This window comes from Cherax quadricarinatus, chromosome 100 (assembly GCF_038502225.1).
Source record: "Cherax quadricarinatus isolate ZL_2023a chromosome 100, ASM3850222v1, whole genome shotgun sequence".
Lineage (NCBI taxonomy): Eukaryota > Metazoa > Arthropoda > Malacostraca > Decapoda > Parastacidae > Cherax > Cherax quadricarinatus.
In genome coordinates this window covers 10,413,700-10,438,326 of record NC_091391.1, presented here as the reverse complement: position 1 = coordinate 10,438,326, position 24,627 = coordinate 10,413,700, and the positions used below count along the sequence as shown (strand labels likewise).

At 41.8% G+C, this 24,627-nt stretch overlaps 1 protein-coding gene across 1 annotated transcript in view; it reads right to left on the bottom strand.

The window, feature by feature from the left end:
* The window catches only part of LOC138851094 (zinc finger protein 84-like), a 250,242-nt gene that overhangs the window by 13,367 nt on the left and 212,248 nt on the right, over window positions 1-24,627 (bottom strand). The window contains exon 2 of the mRNA XM_070079528.1: window positions 19,094-20,734. Coding sequence (XP_069935629.1) covers window positions 19,094-20,024 — 931 coding nt within the window. The 5' untranslated portion in view covers window positions 20,025-20,734. The remainder of the gene's footprint in view (window positions 1-19,093; window positions 20,735-24,627) is intronic.

Below are 24,627 nucleotides of genomic sequence, written 5' to 3'. Positions count from 1 at the left end.
GTTACTATGGACAAGGAACTACATGATGTGGTGACTCATGAACCCTCTGTTACTATGGACAAGGAGCTACATGATGTGGTGACTCATGAACCCTCTGTTACTATGGACAAGGAACTACATGATGTGGTGACTCATGAACCCTCTGTTACTATGGACAAGGAACTACATGATGTGGTGACTCATGAACCCTCTGTTACTATGGACAAGGAACTACATGATGTGGTGACTCATGAACCCTCTCTTACTATGGACAAGGAGCTACATGATGTGGTGACTCATGAACCCTCTGTTACTGTGGACAAGGAAGGAACTACATGATGTGGTGACTCATGAACCCTCTGTTACTATGGACAAGGAACTACATGATGTGGTGACTCATGAACCCTCTGTTACTATGGACAAGGAACTACATGATGTGGTGACTCATGAACCCTCTGTTACTATGGACAAGGAACTACATGATGTGGTGACTCATGAACCCTCTGTTACTATGGACAAGGAACTACATGATGTGGTGACTCATGAACCCTCTGTTACTATGGACAAGGAACTACATGATGTAGTGACTCATGAACCCTCTGTTACTATGGACAAGGAACTACATGATGTGGTGACTCATGAACCCTCTGTTACTATGGACAAGGAACTACATGATGTGGTGACTCATGAACCCTCTGTTACTATGGACAAGGAACTACATGATGTGGTGACTCATGAACCCTCTGTTACTATGGACAAGGAACTACATGATGTAGTGACTCATGAACCCTCTGTTACTATGGACAAGGAACTACATGATGTGGTGACTCATGAACCCTCTGTTACTATGGAAAAGGAACTACATGATGTAGTGACTCATGAATCCTCTGTTACTGTTGACAAGGACCTACATGATGTAGTGACTCATGAACCCTCTGTTACTATGGACAAGGAACTACATGATGTGGTGACTCATGAACCATCTGTTACTATGGACAAGGAACTACATGATGTAGTGACTCATGAACCCTCTGTTACTATGGACAAGGAACTACATGATGTGGTGACTCATGAACCCTCTGTTACTATGGACAAGGAACTACATGATGTGGTGACTCATGAACCCTCTGTTACTATGAACAAGGAACTACATGATGTGGTGACTCATGAAAACTCTGTTACTATGGACAAGGAACAACATGATGTGGTGACTCATGTGACTCATGGAACTACATGATGTGGTGACTCATGAACCGTCTGTTACTATGGACAAGGAACTATATGATGTGGTGACTCATGAACCCTCTGTTACTATGGACAAGGAACTACATGATGTAGTGACTCATGAACCCTCTGTTACTATAGACAAGGAACTACATGATGTAGTGACTCACGACTCATGAACTACATGATGTGGTGACTCATGAACCCTGTTACTATGGACAAGGAACTACATGATGTAGTGACTCATGAACCCTCTGTTACTATGGACAAGGAACTACATGATGTGGTGACTCATGAACCCTCTGTTACTATGGACAAGGAACTACATGATGTGGTGACTCATGAACCCTCTGTTACTATGGACAAGGAACTACATGATGTGGTGACTCATGAACCCTCTATTACTATGGACAAGGACAAGGACATGATGTGGTGACTCATGAACCCTCTGTTACTATGGACAAGGAACTACATGATGTGGTGACTCATGAACCCTCTGTTACTATGGACAAGGAACTACATGATGTGGTGACTCATGAACCCTCTGTTACTATGGACAAGGAACTACATGATGTGGTGACTCATGAACCCTCTGTTACTATGGACAAGGAACTACATGATGTGGTGACTCATGAACCCTCTGTTACTATGGACAAGGAACTACATGATGTGGTGACTCATGAACCCTCTGTTACTATGGACAAGGAACTACATGATGTGGTGACTCATGAACCCTCTGTTACTATGGACAAGGAACTACATGATGTGGTGACTCATGAACCCTCTGTTACTATGGACAAGGAACTACATGATGTGGTGACTCATGAACCCTCTGTTACTATGGACAAGGAACTACATGATGTGGTGACTCATGAACCCTCTGTTACTATGGACAAGGAACTACATGATGTAGTGACTCATGAACCCTCTGTTACTATGGACAAGGAACTACATGATGTGGTGACTCATGAACCCTCTGTTACTATGGACAAGGAACTACATGATGTAGTGACTCATGAACCCTCTGTTACTATGGACAAGGAACTACATGATGTGGTGACTCATGAACCCTCTGTTACTATGGACAAGGAACTACATGATGTAGTGACTCATGAACCCTCTGTTACTATGGACAAGGAACTACATGATGTGGTGACTCATGAACCCTCTGTTACTATGGACAAGGAACTACATGATGTAGTGACTCATGAACCCTCTGTTACTATGGACAAGGAACTACATGATGTAGTGACTCATGAACCCTCTGTTACTATGGACAAGGAACTACATGATGAACCCTGTTACTATGGACAAGTGACTCATGAACCCTCTGTTACTATGGACAAGGAACTACATGATGTAGTGACTCATGAACCCTCTGTTACTATGGACAAGGAACTACATGATGTAGTGACTCATGAACCCTCTGTTACTATGGACAAGGAACTACATGATGTAGTGACTCATGAACCCTCTGTTACTATGGACAAGGAACTACATGATGTAGTGACATGATGTACATGATGACTCATGAACCCTCTGTTACTATGGACAAGGAACTACATGATGTGGTGACTCATGAACCCTCTGTTACTATGGACAAGGAACTACATGATGTGGTGACTCATGAACCCTCTGTTACTATGGACAAGGAACTACATGATGTGGTGACTCATGAACCCTCTGTTACTATGGACAAGGAACTACATGATGTGGTGACTCATGAACCCTCTGTTACTATGGACAAGGAACTACATGATGTGGTGACTCATGAACCCTCTGTTACTATGGACAAGGAACTACATGATGTGGTGACTCATGAACCCTCTGTTACTATGGACAAGGAACTACATGATGTGGTGACTCATGAACCCTCTGTTACTATGGACAAGGAACTACATGATGTGGTGACTCATGAACCCTCTGTTACTATGGACAAGGAACTACATGATGTGGTGACTCATGAACCCTCTGTTACTATGGACAAGGAACTACATGATGTGGTGACTCATGAACCCTCTGTTACTATGGACAAGGAACTACATGATGTGGTGACTCATGAACCCTCTGTTACTGTTACTATGGACAAGGAACTACATGATGTGGTGACTCATGAACCCTCTGTTACTATGGACAAGGAACTACATGATGTGGTGACTCATGAACCCTCTGTTACTATGGACAAGGAACTACATGATGTAGTGACTCATGAACCCTCTGTTACTATGGACAAGGAACTACATGATGTGGTGACTCATGAACCCTCTGTTACTATGGACAAGGAACTACATGATGTAGTGACTCATGAACCCTCTGTTACTATGGACAAGGAACTACATGATGTGGTGACTCATGAACCCTCTGTTACTACAGACAAGGAACTACATGATGTAAACTCATGAACCCTCTGTTACTATGGACAAGGAACTACATGATGTGGTGACTCATGAACCCTCTGTTACTATGGACAAGGAACTACATGATGTAGTGACTCATGAACCCTCTGTTACTATGGACAAGGAACTACATGATGTAGTGACTCATGAACCCTCTGTTACTATGGACAAGGAACTACATGATGTAGTGACTCATGAACCCTCTGTTACTATGGAAAAGGAACTACATGATGTAGTGACTCATGAATCCTCTGTTACTGTTGACAAGGACCTACATGATGTAGTGACTCATGAACCCTCTGTTACTATGGACAAGGAACTACATGATGTAGTGACTCATGAACCCTCTGTTACTATGGACAAGGAACTACATGATGTAGTGACTCATGAACCCTCTGTTACTATGCACAAGGAACTACATGATGTAGTGACTCATGAACCCTCTGTTACTATGGACAAGGACCTACATGATGTAGTGACTCATGAACCCTCTGTTACTATGGACAAGGAACTACATGATGTGGTGACTCATGAACCCTCTGTTACTATGGACAAGGAACTACATGATGTGGTGACTCATGAACCCTCTGTTACTATGGACAAGGAACTACATGATGTGGTGACTCATGAACCCTCTGTTACTATGGACAAGGAACTACATGATGTGGTGACTCATGAACCCTCTGTTACTATGGACAAGGAACTACATGATGTGGTGACTCATGAACCCTCTGTTACTATGGACAAGGAACTACATGATGTGGTGACTCATGAACCCTCTGTTACTATGGACAAGGAACTACATGATGTGAACCCTCTGTTACTATGTGACTCATGAACCCTCTGTTACTATGGACAAGGAACTACATGATGTGGTGACTCATGAACCCTCTGTTACTATGGACAAGGAACTACATGATGTGGTGACTCATGAACCCTCTGTTACTATGGACAAGGAACTACATGATGTGGTGACTCATGAACCCTCTGTTACTATGGACAAGGAACTACATGATGTGGTGACTCATGAACCCTCTGTTACTATGGACAAGGAACTACATGATGTGGTGACTCATGAACCCTCTGTTACTATGGACAAGGAACTACATGATGTAGTGACTCATGAACCCTCTGTTACTATGGACAAGGAACTACATGATGTGGTGACTCATGAACCCTCTGTTACTATGGACAAGGAACTACATGATGTAGTGACTCATGAACCCTCTGTTACTATGGACAAGGAACTACATGATGTGGTGACTCATGAACCCTCTGTTACTATGGACAAGGAACTACATGATGTAGTGACTCATGAACCCTCTGTTACTATGGACAAGGAACTACATGATGTGGTGACTCATGAACCCTCTGTTACAAGGAACTACATGATGTGACAAGGACAAGGAACTACATGATGTAGTGACTCATGAACCCTCTGTTACTATGGACAAGGACCTACATGATGTAGTGACTCATGAACCCTCTGTTACTATGGACAAGGAACTACATGATGTAGTGACTCATGAACCCTCTGTTACTATGGTCAAGGAACTACATGATGTGGTGACTCATGAACCCTCTGTTACTACAGACAAGGAACTACATGATGTGGTGACTCATGAACCCTCTGTTACTATGGACAAGGAACTACATGATGTGGTGACTCATGAACCCTGTTACTATGGACAAGGAACTACATGATGTATTTACTCATGAACCCTGTTACTATGGACAAGGAACTACATGATGTGGTGACTCATGAACCCTCTGTTACTATGGACAAGGAACTACATGATGTGGTGACTCATGAACCCTCTGTTACTATGGACAAGGAACTACATGATGTGGTGACTCATGAACCCTCTGTTACTATGGACAAGGAACTACATGATGTGGTGACTCATGAACCCTCTGTTACTATGGACAAGGAACTACATGATGTGGTGACTCATGAACCCTCTGTTACTATGGACAAGGAACTACATGATGTGGTGACTCATGAACCCTCTGTTACTATGGACAAGGAACTACATGATGTGGTGACTCATGAACCCTCTGTTACTATGGACAAGGAACTACATGATGTGGTGACTCATGAACCCTCTGTTACTATGGACAAGGAACTACATGATGTGGTGACTCATGAACCCTCTGTTACTATGGACAAGGAACTACATGATGTGGTGACTCATGAACCCTCTGTTACTATGGACAAGGAACTACATGATGTGGTGACTCATGAACCCTCTGTTACTATGGACAAGGAACTACATGATGTGGTGACTCATGAACCCTCTGTTACTATGGACAAGGAACTACATGATGTGGTGACTCATGAACCCTCTGTTACTATGGACAAGGAACTACATGATGTAGTGACTCATGAACCCTCTGTTACTATGGACAAGGAACTACATGATGTGGTGACTCATGAACCCTCTGTTACTATGGACAAGGAACTACATGATGTAGTGACTCATGAACCCTCTGTTACTATGGACAAGGAACTACATGATGTGGTGACTCATGAACCCTCTGTTACTATGGACAAGGAACTACATGATGTGGTGACTCATGAACCCTCTGTTACTATGGACAAGGAACTACATGATGTAGGTGACTCATGAACCCTCTGTTACTATGGACAAGGAACTACATGATGTGGTGACTCATGAACCCTCTGTTACTATGGACAAGGAACTACATGATGTGTGACTCATGAACCCTCTGTTACTATGAAGGAACTACCTCTGTTACTATGGACAAGGAACTACATGATGTGGACTCATGACTCATGACAAGGATCTACATGATGTGGTGACTCATGAACCCTTGTTACTATGGACAAGGAACTACATGATGTGGTGACTCATGAACCCTCATGAACCCTACTATGGACAAGGAACTACATGATGTGGTGACTCATGAACCCTCTGTTACTATGGACAAGGAACTACATGATGTAGTGACTCATGAACCCTCTGTTACTATGGACAAGGAACTACATGATGTGGTGACTCATGAACCCTCTGTTACTATGGACAAGGAACTACATGATGTGGTGACTCATGAACCCTCTGTTACTATGGACAAGGAACTACATGATGTGGTGACTCATGAACCCTCTGTTACTATGGACAAGGAACTACATGATGTGGTGACTCATGAACCCTCTGTTACTATGGACAAGGAACTACATGATGTGGTGACTCATGAACCCTCTGTTACTATGGACAAGGAACTACATGATGTGGTGACTCATGAACCCTCTGTTACTATGGACAAGGAACTACATGATGTGGTGACTCATGAACCCTCTGTTACTATGGACAAGGAACTACATGATGTGGTGACTCATGAACCCTCTGTTACTATGGACAAGGAACTACATGATGTGGTGACTCATGAACCCTCTGTTACTATGGACAAGGAACTACATGATGTGGTGACTCATGAACCCTCTGTTACTATGGACAAGGAACTACATGATGTGGTGACTCATGAACCCTCTGTTACTATGGACAAGGAACTACATGATGTGGTGACTCATGAACCCTCTGTTACTATGGACAAGGAACTACATGATGTGGTGACTCATGAACCCTCTGTTACTATGGACAAGGAACTACATGATGTGGTGACTCATGAACCCTCTGTTACTATGGACAAGGAACTACATGATGTAGTGACTCATGAACCCTCTGTTACTATGGACAAGGAACTACATGATGTAGTGACTCATGAACCCTCTGTTACTATGGACAAGGAACTACATGATGTAGTGACTCATGAACCCTCTGTTACTATGGACAAGGAACTACATGATGTAGTGACTCATGAACCCTCTGTTACTATGCACCCTCTGTTACATGAACTACATGATGTAGTGACTCATGAACCCTCTGTTACTATGGACAAGGAACTACATGATGTAGTGACTCATGAACCCTCTGTTACTATGGACAAGGAACTACATGATGTAGTGACTCATGAACCCTCTGTTACTATGGACAAGGAACTACATGATGTAGTGACTCATGAACCCTCTGTTACTATGGACAAGGAACTACATGATGTAGTGACTCATGAACCCTCTGTTACTATGGACAAGGAACTACATGATGTAGTGACTCATGAACCCTCTGTTACTATGCACAAGGAACTACATGATGTAGTGACTCATGAACCCTCTGTTACTATGGACAAGGAACTACATGATGTGGTGACTCATGAACCCTCTGTTACTATGGACAAGGAACTACATGATGTGGTGACTCATGAACCCTCTGTTACTATGGACAAGGAACTACATGATGTGGTGACTCATGAACCCTCTGTTACTATGGACAAGGAACTACATGATGTGGTGACTCATGAACCCTCTGTTACTATGGACAAGGAACTACATGATGTGGTGACTCATGAACCCTCTGTTACTATGGACAAGGAACTACATGATGTGGTGACTCATGAACCCTCTGTTACTATGGACAAGGAACTACATGATGTGGTGACTCATGAACCCTCTGTTACTATGGACAAGGAACTACATGATGTGGTGACTCATGAACCCTCTGTTACTATGGACAAGGAACTACATGATGTGGTGACTCATGAACCCTCTGTTACTATGGGACTAGGAACTACATGATGTGGTGACTCATGAACCCTCTGTTACTATGGACAAGGAACTACATGATGTAGTGACTCATGAACCCTCTGTTACTATGGACAAGGAACTACATGATGTAGTGACTCATGAACCCTCTGTTACTATGCACAAGGAACTACATGATGTAGTGTCTCATGAACCCTCTGTTACTATGCACAAGGAACTACATGATGTGACTCATGAACCCTCTGTTACTATGGACAAGGAACTACATGATGTGGTTACTCATGAACCCTGTTACTATGGACAAGGAACTACATGATGTGGTGACTCATGAACCCTCTGTACATGATGTGGTGACTCATGAACCCTCTGTTACTATGACTCATGAACCCTCTGTTACTATGGACAAGGAACTACATGATGTGGTGACTCATGAACCCTCTGTTACTATGGACAAGGAACTACATGATGTAGTGACTCATGAACCCTCTGTTACTATGGACAAGGAACTACATGATGTGGTGACTCATGAACCCTCTGTTACTATGGACAAGGAACTACATGATGTAGTGACTCATGAACCCTCTGTTACTATGGACAAGGAACTACATGATGTAGTGACTCATGAACCCTCTGTTACTATGGACAAGGAACTACATGATGTAGTGACTCATGAACCCTCTGTTACTATGGACAAGGAACTACATGATGTAGTGACTCATGAACCCTCTGTTACTATGGACAAGGAACTACATGATGTAGTGACTCATGAACCCTCTGTTACTATGGACAAGGAACTACATGTGACTCATGAACCCTCTGTTACTATGGACAAGGAACTACATGATGTAGTGACTCATGAACCCTCTGTTACTATGGACAAGGAACTACATGATGTGGTGACTCATGAACCCTCTGTTACTATGGACAAGGAACTACATGATGTGGTGACTCATGAACCCTCTGTTACTATGGACAAGGAACTACATGATGTGGTGACTCATGAACCCTCTGTTACTATGGACAAGGAACTACATGATGTGGTGACTCATGAACCCTCTGTTACTATGGACAAGGAACTACATGATGTGGTGACTCATGAACCCTCTGTTACTATGGACAAGGAACTACATGATGTGGTGACTCATGAACCCTCTGTTACTATGGACAAGGAACTACATGATGTGGTGACTCATGAACCCTCTGTTACTATGGACAAGGAACTACATGATGTGGTGACTCATGAACCCTCTGTTACTATGGACAAGGAACTACATGATGTGGTGACTCATGAACCCTCTGTTACTATGGACAAGGAACTACATGATGTGGTGACTCATGAACCCTCTGTTACTATGGACAAGGAACTACATGATGTGGTGACTCATGAACCCTCTGTTACTATGGACAAGGAACTACATGATGTGGTGACTCATGAACCCTCTGTTACTATGGACAAGGAACTACATGATGTAGTGACTCATGAACCCTCTGTTACTATGGACAAGGAACTACATGATGTGGTGACTCATGAACCCTCTGTTACTATGGACAAGGAACTACATGATGTAGTGACTCATGAACCCTCTGTTACTATGGACAAGGAACTACATGATGTGGTGACTCATGAACCCTCTGTTACTATGGACAAGGAACTACATGATGTGGTGACTCATGAACCCTCTGTTACTATGGACAAGGAACTACATGATGTGGTGACTCATGAACCCTCTGTTACTATGGACAAGGAACTACATGATGTGGTGACTCATGAACCCTCTGTTACTATGGACAAGGAACTACATGATGTGGTGACTCATGAACCCTCTGTTACTATGGACAAGGAACTACATGATGTGGTGACTCATGAACCCTCTGTTACTATGGACAAGGAACTACATGATGTGGTGACTCATGAACCCTCTGTTACTATGGACAAGGAACTACATGATGTGGTGACTCATGAACCCTCTGTTACTATGGACAAGGAACTACATGATGTAGTGACTCATGAACCCTCTGTTACTATGGACAAGGAACTACATGATGTGGTGACTCATGAACCCTCTGTTACTATGGACAAGGAACTACATGATGTGGTGACTCATGAACCCTCTGTTACTATGGACAAGGAACTACATGATGTGGTGACTCATGAACCCTCTGTTACTATGGACAAGGAACTACATGATGTGGTGACTCATGAACCCTCTGTTACTATGGACAAGGAACTACATGATGTGGTGACTCATGAACCCTCTGTTACTATGGACAAGGAACTACATGATGTGGTGACTCATGAACCCTCTGTTACTATGGACAAGGAACTACATGATGTGGTGACTCATGAACCCTCTGTTACTATGGACAAGGAACTACATGATGTGGTGACTCATGAACCCTCTGTTACTATGGACAAGGAACTACATGATGTAGTGACTCATGAACCCTCTGTTACTATGGACAAGGAACTACATGATGTAGTGACTCATGAACCCTCTGTTACTATGGACAAGGAACTACATGATGTAGTGACTCATGAACCCTCTGTTACTATGGACAAGGAACTACATGATGTAGTGACTCATGAACCCTCTGTTACTATGGACATGGAGCTACATGATGTGTAGACTCATGAACCCTCTGTTACTATGGACAAGGAACTACATGATGTGGTGACTCATGAACCCTCTGTTACTATGGACAAGGAACTACATGATGTGGTGACTCATGAACCCTCTGTTACTATGGACAAGGAACTACATGATGTGGTGACTCATGAACCCTCTGTTACTATGGACAAGGAACTACATGATGTGGTGACTCATGAACCCTCTGTTACTATGGACAAGGAACTACATGATGTGGTGACTCATGAACCCTCTGTTACTATGGACAAGGAACTACATGATGTGGTGACTCATGAACCCTCTGTTACTATGGACAAGGAACTACATGATGTGGTGACTCATGAACCCTCTTACTATGGACAAGGAACTACATGATGTGGTGACTCATGAACCCTCTGTTACTATGGACAAGGAACTACATGATGTGGTGACTCATGAACCCTCTGTTACTATGGACAAGGAACTACATGATGTGGTGACTCATGAACCCTGTTACTATGGACAAGGAACTACATGATGTGGTTACTCATGAACAATGTTACTATGGACAAGGAACTACATGATGTGGTGACTCATGAACCCTCTGTTACTATGGACAAGGAACTACATGATGTGGTGACTCATGAACCCTCTGTTACTATGGACAAGGACCTACATGATGTGGTGACTCATGAACCCTCTGTTACTATGGACAAGGAACTACATGATGTGGTGACTCATGAACCCTCTGTTACTATGGACAAGGAACTACATGATGTGGTGACTCATGAACCCTCTGTTACTATGGAACTCATGAACCCTCTGTTACTATGGACAAGGAACTACATGATGTGGTGACTCATGAACCCTCTGTTACTATGGACAAGGAACTACATGATGTAGTGACTCATGAACCCTCTGTTACTATGGACAAGGAACTACATGATGTGGTGACTCATGAACCCTCTGTTACTATGGACAAGGAACTACATGATGTAGTGACTCATGAACCCTCTGTTACTATGGACAAGGAACTACATGATGTAGTGACTCATGAACCCTCTGTTACTATGGACAAGGAACTACATGATGTAGTGACTCATGAACCCTCTGTTACTATGGACAAGGAACTACATGATGTAGTGACTCATGAACCCTCTGTTACTATGGACAAGGAACTACATGATGTAGTGACTCATGAACCCTCTGTTACTATGGACAAGGAACTACATGATGTAGTGACTCATGAACCCTCTGTTACTATGCACAAGGAACTACATGATGTAGTGACTCATGAACCCTCTGTTACTATGGACAAGGAACTACATGATGTGGTGACTCATGAACCCTCTGTTACTATGGACAAGGAACTACATGATGTGGTGACTCATGAACCCTCTGTTACTATGGACAAGGAACTACATGATGTGGTGACTCATGAACCCTCTGTTACTATGGACAAGGAACTACATGATGTGGTGACTCATGAACCCTCTGTTACTATGGACAAGGAACTACATGATGTGGTGACTCATGAACCCTCTGTTACTATGGACAAGGAACTACATGATGTGGTGACTCATGAACCCTCTGTTACTATGGACAAGGAACTACATGATGTGGTGACTCATGAACCCTCTGTTACTATGGACAAGGAACTACATGATGTGGTGACTCATGAACCCTCTGTTACTATGGACAAGGAACTACATGATGTGGTGACTCATGAACCCTCTGTTACTATGGACAAGGAACTACATGATGTGGTGACTCATGAACCCTCTGTTACTATGGACAAGGAACTACATGATGTGGTGACTCATGAACCCTCTGTTACTATGGACAAGGAACTTAATGATGTGGTGACTCATGAACCCTCTGTTACTATGGACAAGGAACTACATGATGTGGTGACTCATGAACCCTCTGTTACTATGGACAAGGAACTACATGATGTGGTGACTCATGAACCCTCTGTTACTATGGACAAGGAACTACATGATGTGGTGACTCATGAACCCTCTGTTACTATGGACAAGGAACTACATGATGTGGTGACTCATGAACCCTCTGTTACTATGGACAAGGAACTACATGATGTAGTGACTCATGAACCCTCTGTTACTATGGACAAGGAACTACATGATGTGGTGACTCATGAACCCTCTGTTACTATGGACAAGGAACTACATGATGTAGTGACTCATGAACCCTCTGTTACTATGGACAAGGAACTACATGATGTGGTGACTCATGAACCCTCTGTTACTATGGACAAGGAACTACATGATGTGGTGACTCATGAACCCTCTGTTACTATGGACAAGGAACTACATGATGTGGTGACTCATGAACCCTCTGTTACTATGGACAAGGAACTACATGATGTAGTGACTCATGAACCCTCTGTTACTATGGACAAGGAACTACATGATGTACTCATGAACCCTCTGTTACTATGGACAAGGAACTACATGATGTGGTGACTCATGACTTGAGTACAGGTAACATCTCAGTGAATCTGATCTTACATTTGACCTTGAGTACAGGTAACATCTCAGTGAATCTGATCTTACATTTGACCTTGAGTACAGGTAACATCTCAGTGAATCTGATCTTACATTTGACCTTGAGTACAGGTAACATCTCAGTGAATCTGATCTTACATTTGACCTTGAGTACAGGTAACATCTCAGTGAATCTGATCTTACATTTGGCCTTGAGTACAGGTAACATCTAGTGAATCTGATCTTACATTTGACCTTGAGTACAGGTAACATCTCAGTGAATCTGATCTTACATTTGACCTTGAGTACAGGTAACATCTCAGTGAATCTGATCTTACATTTCCTTGTCTTCAATCCTGCAAAATCATCTATCACGTCATCAAAATCAATTATTTTCCCTATAAAGGCTTATTTCTACTTTATTAATATATAACAGGCTATATAGAAACGAAGGATTCTTCTCTTATGTTGGTGCAGCAGTGTTTTGGCCATTAGTGTCACCTTCTTTAGAAGCTCTATGGTGTCATCTCCTAAATGGTGTCACCCAGGGCGGCCCACCCCCCGCCCTCCCTTATGACACCACTGGAGTTGATGCTATAACTCGGTGGGATGCTGAGCCTATGCTCCATTATAGTGATCTTCATAAATTTTATAATGCACCTTTCTATATAGAAGTTGATATTGCTCAAACGTATCACCAAGTCATAATGGATCCCTCCTCTAACACATACACTGATTTTCCTATGCATCAAGAAATGATGTAGTATAGAGCTGTATGTTCTTTTGTCTGGTGACAACCTGTGCTACCTCATGAGACTGATGAGAAAGGTTTTGGGTAATTTGCCTAATGTTTCAGTTAATTCTGACAACTACATAATGACATCCACATGGGATAAGCATATCCAGACATTAACATTAGTCTAACTTAGGTTATACTCTCATGGCCTCACTGCCAAGCTGAAGACATGCTTCACTGGTTTTAATCAAATTAGATATCTATGTTTCATTCTCTCTAGTACTATCAAAACTTTGTTAGACTTTAAGTTCCCCAGAGCCAAGAAACTCATGCATAGATTTCTTAGCTCCTTGAATTTCTGTGCAAAATTCATTCCCAATATTACAGACCTTACAGGAATATTATCTGACTACCTTGTAAAATCTGGAGCTTCCTGATGAAGCTCAGGAAAAATTTAATTTTTTTTCCAAAGTTCCCATACTTAAGATTCCAGTTATCAGTAAACCATTTTCTTTGAGAACTGATGCCTCCAATACCAATGTAGGAGCAGTGTTATTAATGCATCATGAAGGTACTCCCTTCCCTGTATGCTTCCTGAGCTGGAAACTTCTTCCTGCAGAAAAGAGATGCTCTACCATTGAAAAGTAATGCTGGCCCTTGTGTGGGGTATCTCAAAACTTGTTTTATCTACTAGCTAAAGAATTCAGAAACAGATCATAAACCTTTTATATACACTGAGACCTTGAAAGCAACCAACAGTCGCCTCTTGAGGTGGACATTGGCTCTCCAAGCTTTCAAGTTTCTTATAGTGTATATCAATGGTTCATCCAATTATTTCTCTAAATGGTTAAGCTGTGACAGTCAGTAGAATATTGGTAAATTACACGATTTTTCTTTATAAACTTTTTCCTAGCTTTTCCTCTTATATTCTGTAAGTCTTTGTATGGGTTAGATTGAGGGAAAAATTTATGGGATAGTAAGGGAAGTAGTGTGAATGAATGGTGGTGGTAGTTTGTTGGTCAGTATGCTTGTTGTTATGGGGGTACATTATTCCCACTACCCACCTTTTTCACTCGGTGGTAGGTGACGAGTGTTTCTCTCACCGGTTGTCAGTCACTAGACTTGTGGCTTCCATGATATCTCTAAGTATTCGTTCCACTCATATTTAAATTATTATTTGTTTGGGTTAAGTTAGTTTTAATAAGATCTTCATGCTTGTTTAGGTTTTTATGCTGCAAATTCTTCCTGTTCTGATTTGGGTTTATGTAGTGTAACATCATTTAATCCCCACCATTTCTTTTAAAGGCTGTACACCTATCATGTGAGTGATTTCTCTATTGGTGTGTAACTTTGCATTTCTTAATTTTAATATTTATTGTTGGCTTGGGTCATTCAACAGAGGCGAGATAAGAGAGGCAGCATAGAACTTGAAAAGATCTGACAGTCAGACATCTCTACCTACACTGGTGCTCCTTCCACTCATAACCAACACCCAACCAGCTACACACAATTCTAGCAGGTGTCCCCCAGTTTTAACTCCAACAACATTACATGGTTCTCTACTGGTAACTCAACTGCTTCACAAGTGTTGTGGTGGTCAGAGGATCCCAGTACTTCTGTTCCTCAGAGTCTCTACTTATGTTGGTCTCACTGTCTACTCAAGTGTGTCAACAGTCAAAGCCACCTATGACCCCTGCCCCCAAAGTCATCAACAATGGCTCAGCATTCCAAACCACGATTCAGAGCTATGTGCCCAGATCTTTGGCATGGCACCATTCTTAACTACATACAGTAGGGCCCCACTTATATGGCTGGTTAGGTTCCAGGCTACCGCCGTAAAGCGGAAACCGCCGTAAAGTGGAACACCCTTTTTTTCCACTTACAAATGCATACAAACACTAGATAACAAGTTTACACTAACATATATTAAGTTAGCAATAGAACCAGGCATCAAAAAACAATAAAAAAGTACAATGCACACATAGTGCACTCATTATTTACCTTAAAATATTTATAGTCTTAATCTAGGGTGAGACAAGTAGTATTTATTGTAAGAAATCAAGTGTGGTATGTATGGTAGTCAGCCAGGCTACCATACCAGGCCACCCCACCCACACATACTATTCTATGATATTTAAGCATCCCAGAGCGATAAAATGTATATACAGTTCACTCATTACTTACCTTAAAATATAGGGTGAGATGAGTAGTATTTATTGTAAAAAATCAAGTGTGGTATGTATGGTAGTCAGCCGGGCTACCATACCAGGCCAACCCACCTACACATAATATTCTATTACATTTAAGCATCCCAGAGCGATAAAATGTATATACAGTTCACTCATTACTTACCTTAAAATATTTGTAGTCTTAATGCAGGGTCAGGAGTAAGTAAATGAGATAAAACGAATAAATGAGAGAGAGAAAGAATGAGTACATGAGAGGGGACAGGCGCAGAGTTATGTAAACAAACCAGGCAAAGGTAAGTTTTGTAAACAAAGTGTACACGTCTGGTTTGTGTACAAGTTACATTGTGTACAGGTTGTCTCTACATTGATACGGTAGAATAAATAAAGAAGAACACTCCCATTCTCATGTAACATCATTTTGAGAAGAAATGATGCTCTGAGTGAAGGCAATGGAAATAAGTCACTCTGACTTTTTTTGGGTTATCCTAGGTTCTCTACACATATGTTGTTATGTATGATAATCTATGTAACTGTATTTGTGTATACCTGAATAAACTTACTTACATACATACGAAAGGAATAATTTTCTACAGTTACCCCCAGTAACACATTTTCTCTTATGTTAGATTAGAGAAAATGTTATTCTTGGCGTCACTTGTACAAGTTATCTGGCTACCACATCTCATATTTATGTTTATTTATTCTATTGTAGGGTGTATTTATCATCTTTTTATGTTATGTATCGTGTTTATTATATAATTTTGAAAAAAATATCATAGATGGATTAATGAAAATGTGTATATTAACGTAATATACAACATTTAATGAGACTGGTATTATTATTATTATTATTTCTAATATGTCAATCGTCTGCTACCACATCTCATATTTATGTTTATTTATTCTATTGTGGGGTGTATTTATCATCTTTTTATGTTATGCATCGTGTTTATTATATAATTTTGAAAAAATATCATAGATGGATTAATGAAAATGTGTATTTAACGTAATATACGACATTTAAATGAGACTCGATGATTATTATTATCATTACTAATATGACGTCTGGAGACATAAGACACTCTTACTGATTTTAATGTGTACCTGCATGCCAGCACAGTGTGTAAGTTTATTTAAGTACAGGTATACATAAGTATAATTATCAGAGTATATATAAAATATGAAATAACTTTTAAAAACATTTGAAATTTTGGAGTTTCCAGACAAAATGGAGAGACTTAGTGCTTACTGAGCTTACGAAGAATGTAAACAAACAGCATAGGGCGTCGTGACCGTATTAGAAAGTCAGGTGGGGGGAGCCGTATAGCGAGTTTTGGTCATAATTTGAAATGACCATATTAGCGGAATGCCGTAAAGTGAAACGCCGCAAAGCGGGGCCCTGCTGTATTGTGTACATATTAGCTTTGAGTCACTGATTTTTTATATATTTCATTTTTCATTTCTTTGCTTCAAGTTGAATTGATTTCATGTGTAAGTGTTTAATATTCACTATTTTTTATAATAAAATTGTTTATTTTATGTTATCATTGAACCTCCACAAGGAAGGCAGGGTAGGGGTCAGCCTAGGAAAAGTTGGAGGGAAGGAGTAAAGGAGATTTTGTGTGCAAGGGGCTTAGACTTCCAGCAAGCATGCATGAGTGTGGTAGACAGGAGTGAATGGAGATAAATGGTTCTCTCTTAGGACGTGATGTGCTGGTGGAGTGTAAGCAAGGTAATATTTATGAATGGACTCACGAAATTGTAATGACATGATTGCAAACAGACCATACCGTGGATGAGGTTAGAACCCGTAATCAGAGAGCCATAAAACTCCAGACCAGCATGCTAGCCACTGGGCTAGCTGGCTACAATAAGATTCAATCGTCTAGGTATGTTTATACGACATACGAAGGTTAGCACAGAAACCAATGTGACCACAAATGTAACTTTTTACAGACAAATCTCCCACCAGCATGGCTGCAATGAACTCTAGCTCAAGTCCCTGCAAACCTGTCATCATGACTCATGAAATCGTAATGGCAGGATTGCAAACAAACCATACCACGGGCAGGGAGAGAACCCGCAGGGAGTCATAAAACTCCAGACCGATGCACGAGCCACTGGGCCAACTGGCTATAATAAGATTCATCTAACTAGGTATATTTAAACACCATAGGAAGATTAGCATAGGCACCACTGTGAGTCATGATGATGGCTTTGAGCTAGAGTTAGTCACAGCCACGTTGGTGGGAGATTCGTCTGCAAAAACTTTCATTTGTCGTCACAGTGGTGCCTATGCTAACCTTCCTATGATGTATAAAATGCCTAGTTGGACGAATCTTATTGTAGCCAGCTGGCCCAGTGGCTAGTGCATTGGTCTGGCATTTTATGACTCTCTGATCATAGGTTCTATCCCTGCCTGTGGTATGGTTTATGAATGGATTCAGGGAAACCAGAAGGCCAGACTTGAATCCTGGAGATGGGAAGCACAGTACATGCACTCTGAAGGAAGGGTGTTAATGTTGCAGTTTTACAACTCTAGTGTTGGCACACCTCTGGCAAGACAGTGATGGAGTGAATGATGATGAAGGTTTTTCTTTTACAGGCCACCATACCATGGTGGGAAACAGCCATTGAGTTAATAATAAAAAAAATTTATATTCTCATGTGTATATAACTAAAATAATCCTGATACATTGAATACTAACATGTTTTATCTCCTGTATGTACTCACATATGTTTCACAAGACTGCCTTTTTGATTAAAACATTTCAGACACTCTGAACACTGAAATGGTTTATCTCCTGTGTGTACTCGCATGTGTCACAAGACTACCTTTTCGAGTAAAACATTTCAGACACTCTGAACACTGAAATGGTTTTTCTTTCGTGTGCACTTGCATATGTGTCACAAGACTGCCTTTTTGAGTAAAACATTTCAGACACTCTGAACACTGAAATGGTTTTATTCCTGTGTGTATTTGCATATGTGTCACAAGATGGTCTTTTTGAGTAAAACATTTCAGACACTCAGAACACTGAAATGGCTTATCTCTTGTGTGTACTCGCATATGTTTCACAAGATTGCCTTTTTCAGTAAAACATTTATGACACTCTGAACACTGAAATGGTTTATCTCCTGTATGTACTCGCATATGTGTCACAAGACTTCCTTTCTGAGAAAAATACTTCAGACACTCTGAACACTGAAATGTTTTATTTCCAGTATGTACTCGCATATGTGTCACAAGACTGCCTTTTTGAGAAAAACATTTCAGGCACTCTGAACACTGAAATGTTTTTTTTCCTGTGTGTATTTGCATATGTGTCACAAGACTGCTTTTTTGAGTAAAACATTTCAGACACTCTGAACACTGAAATGGTTTATCTCTTGTGTGCACTCGCATATGCTTCACAAGATTGCCTTTTTCAATAAAACATTTGAGACACTTTGAACACTGAAATGGTTTATCTCCCGTATGTACTCGCATATGTGTCACAAGACTGCCTTTTTGAGTAAAACATTTCAGACACTCTGAACAATGAAATGGTTTATCTCCTGTGTGTACTCGCATATGTTTCATAAGATTGCCTTTTTCAGTAAAACATTTCAGACACTCGGAACAGTGAAATGGTTTATCTCCTGTATGTACTCGCATATGTTTCACAAGATTGCCTTTTTCAGTAAAACATTTCAGACACTCTGGACACTGATATGGTTTATTTCCTTTATGTTTTTCCATATTTTTCAAGAGAAGAAATTTCATTTTATAATATTTTAGTTATACAACAGTGGTATCATTAATCTTTCTTACATACTCTAATGCATATTTCAAGATTTACTCTTTTAAACTATTTTAGCCACTGAAGAAACAGTTTTCCTCATAAATATATTATCAGGTTACAAAACTATTTCCACTTATGAGCTCTAATTAAGTTTTTTTTTTGAACTTAAAGGATTGCAATGATTTTTTTGTTTGTAAAAAGATTGACGTATATATTAGAACTTTCAGATATACTGAAAAACATTATTATTATTATTTCTTAATTATGTTTAAACACATATTTTCTGAAAATTCTTAACTTCAGCATTACTAACTTGTATTTTTCTTTGAACTACAATGCAATTTTTAGATAGAATTCTATTTATGAAAAATGTTTTTTATTAATATTACCAGACCATTTAAAAACTGATCAGAATCACAAGTGTTGTTATTCTTGCAATACTGAAGGTATAGTGTCCATTTAGGTACAACCTGGTAGTGTTCCAGAAAATACTTCTGCAGTATCAGTTGTTGTACAAAGCAGATGTTTGTTGACGTACTGGAGATATAATGTCTAGGAAGATACAACCTGGAAGTGTTCCAGAAAATACTTCTGCAGTATCAGTTGTTGTACAAAACAGATGTTTGTTGATGTACTGGAGATATAATGTCTAGGAAGATACAACCTGGTAGTAGTCTTCCACAAAATACTTCTGCAATAGAAACATGAGTCAGTATAGTACAATATTCTACCATTACCAACACAACATATTGATCTAGAAAACAAAAAAAATTGTTTGTATTATTATTTGTTTCACTAAATACAATTGTCATTAAAATTTTAAAGGAGTAAAAGAATTAAAGAAGTTTTCAGTCATGATATATAGTGGAACCTCAGTACTCAAACTTATGTCATTCCAGAAGGTTGTTCCAGTTCTGATCTGTTCCAGTATCAAACAAATTCTTCCTAACCAATTTTCTTTTGGTTAACCATTATCATAAATCTTCATAGGCCCCATGGTGACTTATTCGTACAAATATAAATTTGTAGACAGCCTGTACTGTCTGCACAGACAGCCCATGCTGTCTGCCAGCTTAGTTCATATTTCGCGCCATGCTGGTGCTGCCCTCTGTAGCCAGGCCTCTAGGTAGGCACGCCAGCCTGCCGGCCCATGCCTCTCCCTCACTCACACAGCAGCCTAGCAGGAAGACACAAGTACTCCCAGCTCTCTCTCGTGGGCATGGCCCTCCTGGGCCATGGGCACAAACACACAAGCCTGTGTACCTACGACTTAACAATAAAGTAAGAAGCCTCCGAAGATCGTATATCATTTAACCACCCGCTACCAGAATCCCAAACAAACCTCGTTATAAATGGTAGCAGCGGTGCTCTGCAGCAGTTGTGTTCGCCCTGAGAGAGGGAGGAAGAGGTATGAAGTCATCTTCACTTCATCACCCTACACAAGAAGCATCCGTCTCTCAACGAGTTATCCTGATATCGTGTCTGCACGTTCGAGCATCCAGACACAGGTACAAGCAGGATCCAGCCGAAATTTGCCGAAATTCTCCGAGAATTGTAATGGCGTCCCAGTGACCCTACGCTGTTTCTCAAGTCACGTGTTCAGCGTCACTTGTATGTTGCTGTTGTTGTTCAGCTCAGCACAGCTGTTTCAGCAAGCCAGAGGTGAATTTTGTGGTGATTTCTGCGTCCAGTGTGTTTCCCCTGTGTTTGTGGGTGGGAGGAGGAACCGCCAGATGCCCGCCCTGCCATACACTCACGCACGCTCCTCACCACCAGCCTACCATACACCACTCACCACTGCCCACTCCCTCTGCTGTGTTTTCTGCTGTTTTTCGTATGAATTCATTGCCAGTGCTGTGTATCCGAGTGCCCGAGGCCACTCGAAGCTACGTGGATCACGACGTCACGTGGGTGTGGGCGATGTCACGTAGACCTACAAAGCCACGTGAGTTACCAGATGTCCCAGGCCTCATGCTGTGGTCTGCTGCCCGCATCACATCGACGCCACCCACGATGCTGCCCAACTTCATGACGTCACGATGTCTGCCTGACGTCACCTCACGATGTCTGCTGACGTCACCTCACGATGTCTGCCTGACGTCACCTCACGATGTCTCCTGACGTCACCTCACGATGTCTGCTGACGTCACCTCACGATGTCTGCCTGACGTCACCTCACGATGTCTGCTGACGTCACCTCACGATGTCTGCCTGACGTCACCTCGAGATGTCTGTTGACGTCACTGCTGCTGACGTCACCTTGCGACATCACGCCTGACATCACATGATGTCACATCGAGTGTTCTAGTAATTATTTCAGTATTGTCGAGAAGATTGAGAGAAGATATATGTCGTGTGTTAATTAATTCCTCTCAGTCAGTGTTCTCACATTTTAGTATGTCTTAGTCAGTTTTATGCGCAGAAAAGCATCATTTGCTAGTTAAGCCATGTTGTACCATATGTACAGCGGTGTGTTTGTAAGTTTTCCGTGTGTCCAGTGAGGTCTGTGGTCAGACCCTTGAGTTGCACCACTGTGCTAAGTCACCCGCGTGACCAGTGTTTGACAGCTGATTACTCAGCCCTGAGCGTATGAGCCCCCTTGTACAGAAAGCTTTTATGCTCGTCGCTGGTGATGTTCTGTAGAATCGTACCTGCTACGATTCCCATCGAGATTTGTTTCACTTCACCTCCAGACCGTCAGAGTGCAGTTATATGTAGAGAAACAAGTCTGGGGACGCTTAGACTAACCTCTGCTATAACTCCAACTGCCGAGAGAATGACGCGCTGTGTCAGCCTCGTGTCACAAGCTTCAGTGAGCAGCCTGCACAAAGATGTCGTCATTTTGACTGCTAGCTCTCTCACTGCAGTCTGGTGTATGATGTTACGACTCCCAGATGTTTCGCCCAGTCGTCTCTGCCACGACTCGCTCCACGCTCGCAGGCAGTGACAGCCCAGCAACAGTACCAGTCGAGAAGTGTCCTCCTGAGTCGCTTGCCAGAAGTCCTGCCCAGTTGCCGAGTTTTGTCGACGCCTCACTCGAGGGCACCAGCATGTCGTGCCCCAGGTTGAGTGAAAACCTGCAGCGACTCCTACGATGTCTGCTTCACCATTCCAGAGGAGACCGTACCCTGTTACGTCACAGCTCAGCCGCAGCGATGTCTCCCGTGTTGCAGTATCTGTCCAGACGCAGGAAGGCGTGCAGTGATGCACTTCGATGCTCACTGCCTTTGACCACGATGTTTAGCACACCCCACATGTTTTTTTCTTCCCTCCCTGTAGGAAGTTTTTTTTCCATGTCCATATGTATATATATGTTTTTATTTTGTGTTCTGTGCCCTGTTCCTACGAGAGAGAGACCGAGTTTCTTTTACTACCAGTATTGTCGCGTCAGGACGACGCGCGGTAGGTGGCCGAGCGTATGTAGACAGCCTGTACTGTCTGCACAGACAGCCCATGCTGTCTGCCAGCTTAGTTCATATTTCGCGCCATGCTGGTGCTGCCCTCTGTAGCCAGGCCTCTAGGTAGGCACGCCAGCCTGCCGGCCCATGCCTCTCCCTCACTCACACAGCGGCCTAGCAGGAAGACACAAGTACTCCCAGCTCTCTCTCGTGGGCATGGCCCTCCCGGGCCATGGGCACAAACACACAAGCCTGTGTACCTACGACTTAACAATAAAGTAAGAAGCCTCCGAAGATCGTATATCATTTAACCACCCGCTACCAGAATCCCAAACAAACCTCGTTATAAATTATATATTATATTATAATCAAATTAAGCCCTAAATCAACAAGGGTCATGCAGCACTGTGGGGCAGAAAATAGTGCTGAAAAAAATAAAAAAAGTGAGTGTAAGTCAAAGGCAGGTTCATCTGCAAGAAGGAAGGTTATGGTAAGAGTGGTAGGGCGACGGCATCGGTGGATGTAAATACTGCGAGCTCACTGGTAAACCAGACAATCATCAAGAAAGTTAAAAACTGAAATAAGGACCTAAGAAACCTCATTGAGAGGAATAGGATGTCGTTGCATGAGATACCCATTTGTAAGGCTAGTATGGCCGATGCAGAGACAGGAGAGTGCAGTCTCCTGAGTACGACAATAGTGGTAAGATGGCCATGAACCCAAAAGCAGTCACACTCAATCTTATGGTTAAAAACAGTGATCCTGATATCAGCCTTTTATTAAACAACTTATATGCATTGAACAGCAAATGTAATTATTATACAGCAGATCAAGCAAAGACATTACTAGTTAATTACGATGTCAGATGTTAGACCAAACATCATGATGACCTCAGAGCATTACTGAATTCTCTGCATACCAGTATGTCAATCATCACACTCACCAAAACCTGGCTAAAGCTGGGTAATACAGATGTTTATGACACTCCTGGTTACACAACCATACACAACTGTAGGACAGATCAGCAAAGGGGCGGAACAGCTATATACTACTCTGATCAACTTGAATGTATCACAAATTCTAGGAAACATGATGACTGATGCACATATCAACACAGACCACTTGCTGCTCACAGGAGATTTCAACATAAATCTACTACACAACCAGGACCCAAAATTAACCGAAT